This window comes from Trichomycterus rosablanca, chromosome 2, assembly GCF_030014385.1.
Source record: "Trichomycterus rosablanca isolate fTriRos1 chromosome 2, fTriRos1.hap1, whole genome shotgun sequence".
Lineage (NCBI taxonomy): Eukaryota > Metazoa > Chordata > Actinopteri > Siluriformes > Trichomycteridae > Trichomycterus > Trichomycterus rosablanca.
In genome coordinates, this window is record NC_085989.1 from 7,962,735 (window position 1) to 7,971,574 (window position 8,840).

Consider the following 8,840-nt stretch of genomic DNA (forward strand, 5'->3'; position numbering starts at 1 on the left):
TGCAATAAAATAAATAATAAAAAAATAATAGGCCTGCGACTATAAACGTATAAGCGTATGAGAGATGTGGAGCGTTTTGGACTGATTATGTGTAATAGCGACGCTCAGTGGTCAAACTAGGAATGACTATTTTAGACCTTAGACCTGAGGGCCAACTTTCATTTCATTTCTAAAATAAAATGTGATTTGTCAAACACAGTCATGGACAATTTTTGTATCTCCAGTTCACCTCACTTGCACGTCTTTGTACTGTAAGAGAAAACTGGAGCTCCCGGAGGAAACCCACATGGACACGGAGAGAACACTTCTTGCTGTGAGGCGACAGTGCTACCCACCGAGCCACCTGTACTGGGCTGATTTGTGGTTCCATGAACTTTCCATTTGCATATTACTGCATAAATTGCATTGGCACATTAATGCATTTGCTGTGGCTCTGTAACTTAATTTTTATTGGTAAGATCTTTTTTAAGTGTCTTTACTTTCATTATAAGTGTTGTGGGAGATTGTCCAAACCAATGGCATATCCTTTGGAAGTTACATAAGAACATTTTGATGTAACTGAGTGAAAGCTTTTTCTTGCTATCAATTTCAAGCATACACCGCCCAGGCATAACATTATGGCCACTGACAGGTGATAAGAATAACACTGATTATCTCTTCATCACGGCACCTGTTAGTGGGTGGGATATATTAGGCAGCAAGTGAACATTTTATCCTCAAAGTTGATGAGTTAGAAGCAGGAAAAATAAGCAAGCGTAAGGATTTGAGCGAGTTTGACAAGGGCCAGATTGTGATGGCTAGACGACTGGGTAAGAGCATCTTCAAAACTGCAGCTCTAGTGGGGTGTTCCCGGTCTGCAGTGGTCAGTATCCATCAAAAGTGGTCCAAGGAAGGAACAGTGGTAAACCGGCGACAGGGTCATGGGCGGCCAAGGCTCATTGATGCACGTGGGGAGCGAAGGCTGGATCCAACAGATGAGCTACTGTAGCACAAATTGCTGAAGAAGTTAATGCTGGTTCTGATAGAAAGGTATCAGAATACACACACAGGGCATCACAGTTGCAGGGCTGTTTTGGCAGCAAAAGGGGGACCAACACAATATTAGGAAGGTGGTCATAATGTTATGCCTCATCGGCGTATCTTTGTTTGTGATTACACACTTTTATATATTTTTTACTAATTAATATATTTATTTACCATATTTATTATTATTATTATCGCATTACATAGTCAATATATATATATATTTTTTTTTTATTCTACTCTATTTACTTTATTTACTGTACTTACACTGTGCTGGAGTTGTTGTAACACTCGAATTGTGTTCTCAATTAAAAAAAACATGTACATTTAAAGTGGATATACAATATATACAGTACATATGCACTATATCAAATAACAACTAAAGTAGTTTAATCTTGTTTTCTCTCACTGTATATTTAAAATAAATTCTTGCTATATGTTGTTTTATACATATAAACTGTGGACTCAACACACTTATCAAATGATGATGGGCTACAGTTATGGGTTGGTCATTACGGGTGGTCTGTGATTACATGTTATTTTGTGTTTTCTTTACACAAAAATATATATAGAATATAGAATATACTATAATATGTATGTTTTTATGTCTTTAAATACAAACGTGAACATTTATGGAAAAATAAAGAATATATAAAAAACAAAATAGCAGTGTAGTAGTGTTAACCAGCAGTTCTTTACACCATTAAAGATTTTTAGTTTCACTACTGAAATAAAGTTTGAATCTAAAAATCTCAGCAGAAGAAATGTCTGATTACTGGGTATTTTTGGTGAAGGACTCCCACAGTGCAGTCAGTTGGGTCTTCAGGTCATGGGCGAAAGGGTCCAGCTTCTGGTGCACTTCCTCACTACTTGGGACAAATGGAGCCAAGCTCTTCTGGAAGTCCTGCAGATGCTGCTCCAGCTTTTGCTTCACCTCCTCTGCCTGGGGTTCCAGCTGGGCTTGAAGCTTGCTCATGCTCTTCTGCAGGTTCATCCTCAGCTCCTCGTTCTTCTGGACCAGAGTGGCCGTCATATCTTCGGACTGCAGAGAGTCGGTGTACGGAGCCACGTCCCTTTTGAGCTGTTCCACCTGCTGCTGGATCTCCGAATTTAGCTCCTCGATGTACGGATCGAGCTCAGACTTCACGGAGCTCAGGTCCTGCTGCAGACGCGCCTTCAGCTGCTCGGCCTGCTGCGAAACGTTGGTCAGGAGCTCCTTGGTCAGGGGAGACACTTGCCCACGAACGGACACTGCGTACTGGCTGACAGCGTCTGCGCTTTCAGAGATCCTGGTACTGAACATAGAAACATTTAGACGGTAAATAACAGCTAGTGTGCATTTATTGTACATATTGGCATATTGTATTACTATATTATACTATAGGCAAACCGTAGCGTAGTGTTTAAGGTAAAGGACTGGTAATCAGAAGGTCGCTGGTACAAGCCCCATCACTGCCAGGTTGCTGCTGTTGGGCTCTTAAGCAAGGCCCTTAACCCTCAATTGCTCAGACTGTATACTGTAACTGTAACGTAGGTCGCTTTGGATAAAGGCGTCTGCTAAATGCCTAAAATGTAAATGTATATTTTGACACTCACTTGACTTCATGTCCCATTTCAGATTCCTTGATCTTCTGCAGAATGTCTTCAGTTGTTAGAGTTGCTTTGGCTACATAATCCCAGAATGCATCCTTTACCATCTCCATACTGGGCTGAGCCTGGTCCTGCCTTATCACATTGGCATGGCAGCCTTTAAAAAACAAGCAAAAAAAACAAACAAATTAGGAACGTTTTAACAGTGAATTATTTTATGTAAATATTTTATTTTAACAATTTTACCTACCTGAAAAGACGGCAATGGCTAAAATCATGAAGACCTTCATGTCTGGGTTTCTCAGGAGCTTTGGAAAAAAACTAAAATAAAAAAATGTTTTAATACACACTGAGTATGTATGAATTTAAAAAAATCATCTTATGATTGTCTTGCTCTTACCTGTCTCTTTCTCTTCCTGTCTGACTCTTTACGTTTGAAATAAGGGTACTATATATACAGATTAGAAAGCTATGATGTAGAAGGCAAAGTCCAAAACTCACCGCCCTGCTGTCGTCAGTGACTAAACTGTCAACGATTCCACATCCTCACTCCAACCCACCAAACGTGGCTGCTTTATAATACATACAAACAATACATTAATAATGCTTGTTTTTTTCTTGAGGTAGACTTTACTGCCAAGCTAACCTAATTATAAGCATAAAGTCAGAAATTATATCCCAAAACCACAGACATTATCTATCCATCCATCCATCCATCCAATCCATCCATCCATCCATCCATCCATCCATCAAATCCATCCTTCCAATCCATCCATCCAATCCATCCATCCATCTATCCATCCACCCATCCATCCATCCAATCCATCCATCCAATCCATCCATCCATCCATCTATCTATCCATCCATCCATCCAATCCATCCAATCCATCCAGCCATCCATCCATCCACCCATCCATCCATCCAATCCATCCAATCCATCCATCCAATGCATCCATCCATCCATCCATCCATCCATCTATCTATCCATCCATCCATCCAATCCATCCAATCCATCCATCTATCCATCCATCCATCCATCCATCCACCCATCCATCCATCCAATCCATCCATCCATCCATCCATCCATCCAATCCATCCATCCATCCATCCATCCAATCCATACAATCCATCCATCCATCCATCCATACATCCATCCATCTATCCATCCATCCATCCATCCATCCATCTGTCTATCTCTAATATGGTGCTGCCCTCCTTTGCAACTGTAATACTAGAATACTACGGTACTCAACAAAAACCTGTGTTCCTCCTCCACCATAGTTTCTAGCTAGCACTATGCTTTCTAGCAGTGTATCCATGTCTTCTAAGTCCAATAGCAGTGTGATTTCCAGCACTGATTGTGACTGCTCAGTCATGTAACACACAATCTAGGAAAAAAAAAACATAAGTCTGGGGTTGTTTGTTTGCGTCCCACTTGCCAGTCATATTACAGACAGAACTACTGAGACAAAATGACATTGACCGTTGTGCAAATTATTTTATGTAGTAGTGGCATGACCAGGCACCTGATAATAATGATTAAAAGTAATGCATCACAGTTACTCTCTGTAACATACTTTATAAACAGTATATAACAGTATATAACAAGTTCCAAGTTATAATTAGTTTATTATTATTGCTATTATTATTATTACTATTAAAATATACTGTATTATATAATATAGAATATTATTATTACTATTAATATATAATATATATAATATAGAAATAATATAATATATTTATATAATAATTACTTTAAATATTATATAAATAAAATATTAATATTTAAATAAATATTATTATTATTATTTACTTCTAGATTAAAACAAGGAGACGGTAGGTCTGGTTTATAATGGATTTTATTGCACAGTTTGACATTTAACTTGATTATCATGTGAAATTCCACATTCCAGTGATGTAATCATTCTGTTTACTGAACCTACCTTCTCACTGATAATCAGAACATTAACATACAGAAGTCAAGACAACCTTAGATCTTAACCTACTTCTTTTTATCTTGCAGCATCTGACCACATCTGGAATCAGTTCTGTTACTGTTCAACTTCAACTGCAAACAATAACAATATCAAAGAATAAAGAACAGATCTTTGTATTGTATTTAAACTAAACTACATAATACACATTTATTTCAATTCAGAGTCTCTACAAAATAAACAGTGCTATATTTTTCACACAATGTGTTGAGATGTCACAAGTTTACCTGGCCAAGTTTCCTGAAATTCCCCACTAACAGATTTTCCCCCCCCCCTTTTTCTCCCCTTTTTAGCACATCCAATTGTTCAATTTCCATCGTGCTTCCTCTCTGTCTATGCCGAACCCTGCCCTGACCAAAGAGATTGAAGCTAACCCATATCCCCTCCGAAACATGCGCAGCAGCCGGATGCATTTTTGCCACCCACACATTGATGAGTGTGGCGCCACCTAGCGTTGCATGCGGAGAGACACACCCTAAGGGCACTCTTCCTCATCTCTGTGCAGGTGCCCTTAATCAGCCGGCAGAGGTCGTAATCGCCTTCTGACAGAGAGAGACCCACATCCGGTTCTTTGTCCCACCCCCCAACTGAGCAACCGACCAATCGTTGCTCATACAGCCTCTCAGCCTCAAACCGGGGAGGCAGAGCTGGATTCGATACGAGGTACTCAGAATCCAGCTCTGGTTGCAGCGTGTGTTTTTTACATCAGGATTTATGCTTCTTGCCTAAGTCAGGAATGCCCAGGTAGTTTAAAGTGGTGGCCAGATAACAACAATATTAATACCAGATGAGAAGCCACACATAAAACATGAGATCTTAGTTAAACCTTCATGTCAGTGTTAGTTTTGGTTGTATACAAAAGTGTCAATTTGTCCACTTATTTTTATAATGTCTAGCTTTATAATCATCTTTATATTATATATAATAATATTATATAATGACCTTGATTTTAAATATAGTCCAAAGTAGTTTTTATTTAAAATGTATTCAAACATAAATACTTTTATATGAAATTTTCAGCAGCTTCTTGGCCTCACAGTTCATTGTACAACAACATTGTGTTACTGGTAAGAACTGAAATAAGTTTCTTTTCATGTAGATACATCATTGACAAAAAGGCACACATAAGATTTGAGTAGCTGATGTAATGATCTAATTAAGTTTGATTAAGTAGGAGCGTGTGATGTGGCATGAATGACGGCACAGTCAGTGATGACAACAATAAGGTGACTTCTGGACTTTGTCTCTTACATCACAGCACAGGACTGTATAAAAACACCCCTGATTCCCTCTTAATACACACACAGACACAAGGAGAGAGTAGAGAGGTAAGAAACTGGTCTAATCTACTTAATACCTGAGAATCTGTATAAATGTAGACTATAGACATGCTAATTAAAGCTTTAACATTCGTTATTTACTTTACAGATCTATAAAATTGTACAATTATGAAGGGGTTTATTGTTCTCGCTCTTATTGCTCTTACTGGTGAGTATTTTCTTTAACTTTTAAATAAATAAAAGCAAACCTGTGCTATTAAACTATCATGTTTTATATGATGCAATAATTACTTTTCTTTACCCAAAGGCTGCCATGCTAATGTGATGTGGCAGGACCAGGCCAAGCTCGGAATGGAAACTGTGAAAGATGCTTTCTGGGATTACGTAGCCAAGGCAACCCAAACCACCGAAGACATGATGCAGAAGATCCGAGAGTCTGAAATGGGACAAGAAATTAAGTGAGTAACAAAAAGGAAACATTCTTCTTCAAGAAGGGCAAGTGTACAAATGGAAGTGTTTCGAGGACCTGCACTAATCTATTAAACAAGTAGAATTATGAGGTAGATTTAGCTTTTTGGTAATTGTCATTGTGGTAGCAGGCTGAGAAGGTCAGGCCAGACTTCTCTACCTTGGGCCACAGGTTCTCCAAATTCTTCCCAAACCAACAGTTAGATATAATTCCTCAGACATGACCTGAGATTGCCCTGTTGACTTTTTCCAGTGGGCTGGAAAAGCTCTAGCAAGATCCAACCAAGGATCATCGTCAAGATACCTAAAGCACCCTTGTTGGCGTCTCTTAATTAGAAGAAACACCAATTTTATTTCAAGGCTTTTATAAATGGCAAAACTTGTTATAACTTTTATGAATTAATGTCTTGTTGAGGAGAAACTGCTTTAAGGAACTTTAAGACAAGGTCACTGGGAGCTTAGTAGGCCTGGTTGACATATCTGCTTCAATATAATTTATTATACTATACAACATTAAGCGTACCCTGTCTAGACCAGGGGCGACACGGAGGCTCAGTGGCTAGCACTGTCGCCTCACAGCAAGAAGGTCCTGGGTTTGATCCCCAGGCAGGACGGTCCGGGTCCTTTCTGTGTGGAGTTTGCATGTTCTCCCCGAGTCTGCGTGCGTTTCCTCCGGGAGCTCCGGTTTCCTCCCACTGTCCAAAAACATGCAATCAGGTTAATTGGAGACACTTAATTGCCCTATAGGTAAATGTGTGTGTGTGTTTCTGCCCTGTGATGGACTGGCGCCCCGTCCAGGGTATTACTGTGTGTCTTGCGCCCATTGAAAAGCTGGGATAGGCTCCAGCACCCCAAGCGAGCATAACTGGATAAGCGGTTAGGAAAATGAGTGAGTGAGAGTAAATGTCTAGACGAGGCCTAAGGACCCAGTGACCAACCACACACTTAACACAGTTGCATGGTGGAGGGTAGCTTATTCCTACCTGTGCCTCTTTTGATTGAGAAGAGCCAGCTGAAAGGGTTCAGGAATCTTGATGATGAGCCTTGGACTAAAGTGGAACAACAGGAACAACAGAATAATGTTCAAGACAACAATATATGCACATTTATAACTTATTTCTTTAACTTCTAATATTTAATCCCTCTTTTGGTACAGTACTAAGATCTCTGAAAGCACAGACACCATCAGCCAGTACGCAGTGTCCGTTCGTGGTCAGATGACTCCTATGACTCAGGAGCTGCTGGCCCAGATCTCCCGCGAGACCGAGCAGCTGAAAGTGCGCCTGGACCAGGACCTGAGCACTGTAAAGACCTATCTGGAGCCCCACATCGAGGAGCTGACATCAGAAATCCAGAAGCAGATGGAGCAGCTGAAGACGGAGTTGGCTCCCTACACTGACGCCCTGCAGTCTGAGGCTCTGAGATCCACTCTGCTTCAGAAGAACGAGGAGCTCAAGATGAATCTGGAAAAAAGCATGGCTGAGCTTCAGGCCCAGCTGGGACCCCAAGCTGAGGAGATGAAGCAGAAACTGGAGCAGCACCTGCAGGACTTCCAGAACAACATGGCTCCGTTCGTCCAGAACTTCCAAAGCCAGCTCGTCCAGGGGGGACAGGAAATGCAGCAGAAGCTGGACCCCTACGCTCAAGATCTGCAAGCCCAGCTCACATCTCTGTGGGAGGCATTTGAAAAGAAAATGCAATAATCCAGATGCTTGGTGACCCAGTGACTCTGAGTTTTGCATTAAAATACCTTCAGTGTGTCGTACGTTTACAATTTCAGTTACAGTTGGACAGTCCAGGTGCTTTTATGCACCTAGACATACAAACGACAGAAAAAAAGCTAAGCACGAAGGTCTAATTATTATTATTGTTGTCTTAATGCATCTGTTGTGTTTTACTGTTCCATATATACTGTATAAACAAATAAACTATTATAATACCAAACCAAGACAGATCTCTCAGCCTGTGTACATTCTGATCACATGAAAAATATTTCACCACTGCTTTATCCTGGTCAGGGTGGCGGTCAGGGGTGCAATGCGGTAACACACCGCAGATAGGATGCCAGTCCATCACGGATCATCGACCTCTCCACACCACCTCTAGAATTAACCAATTATGCCTTTCAACCAGCTAATAGAATCACTGGGATTAAAATCCTATTTAGGCACCCAGGTGGCACAGCGAGATATTTCACTAGCACACCATTGCAGAGATTCTGAACTCCAACTGGTCAGCTGGGCACCATCTAGCAGGCATAATTTGCAGTGCCTGCAGCAGACACGGTTCTGCTAGGGCAGGATGACCGGACTATGTGGGTGGGGTCTTCAAACGGTACATAAGGACCCGAATTTGCAGATAGAGGCGCCTGTGTAAAGTGCTGCGCATGGGTCAGAGGAGGCGTGAGCAGCTTATACCCACCTTGACTGCACCTCGAAGTTTTATAATGGTATTATAAAAGTTTCTTTGCCGTTGCATGGCA

General features: G+C 40.7%; 2 protein-coding genes across 2 annotated transcripts; one reads left to right on the forward strand and one right to left on the reverse strand.

Moving 5' to 3' along the window:
* Positions 1-1,795: 1,795 nt before the first annotated feature.
* On the reverse strand, positions 1,796-2,903 carry apoa4a (apolipoprotein A-IV a). The gene is made up of 3 exons (XM_062990011.1): positions 2,864-2,903; positions 2,620-2,770; positions 1,796-2,318 (listed from the first exon to the last, which is right to left on the reverse strand). The coding sequence occupies exons 1-3, from the start codon at positions 2,901-2,903 to the stop codon at positions 1,796-1,798; spliced, it is 714 nt and encodes a 237-aa protein (XP_062846081.1).
* A 2,744-nt stretch (positions 2,904-5,647) lies between these two features.
* Positions 5,648-8,334, forward strand: LOC134304487 (apolipoprotein A-I-like). The gene is made up of 5 exons (XM_062990017.1): positions 5,648-5,677; positions 5,785-5,938; positions 6,039-6,098; positions 6,198-6,348; positions 7,515-8,334. The coding sequence occupies exons 3-5, from the start codon at positions 6,059-6,061 to the stop codon at positions 8,059-8,061; spliced, it is 738 nt and encodes a 245-aa protein (XP_062846087.1). The 5' UTR covers positions 5,648-5,677; positions 5,785-5,938; positions 6,039-6,058; the 3' UTR covers positions 8,062-8,334.
* Positions 8,335-8,840: the final 506 nt, after the last annotated feature.

Coding starts and splice junctions, on each gene's coding strand:
- apoa4a (XM_062990011.1), bottom strand. CDS start 2,903: ATGAAGGTCTTCATGATTTTAGCCATTGCCGTCTTTTCAG. Junction 2,771..2,863: donor AGCCATTGCCGTCTTTTCAG/GTAGGTAAAATT, acceptor TGTTTTTTAAAG/GCTGCCATGCCAATGTGATA. Junction 2,319..2,619: donor GAAATGGGACATGAAGTCAA/GTGAGTGTCAAA, acceptor TTCTATGTTCAG/TACCAGGATCTCTGAAAGCG.
- LOC134304487 (XM_062990017.1), top strand. CDS start 6,059: ATGAAGGGGTTTATTGTTCTCGCTCTTATTGCTCTTACTG. Junction 6,099..6,197: donor CGCTCTTATTGCTCTTACTG/GTGAGTATTTTC, acceptor CTTTACCCAAAG/GCTGCCATGCTAATGTGATG. Junction 6,349..7,514: donor GAAATGGGACAAGAAATTAA/GTGAGTAACAAA, acceptor CTTTTGGTACAG/TACTAAGATCTCTGAAAGCA.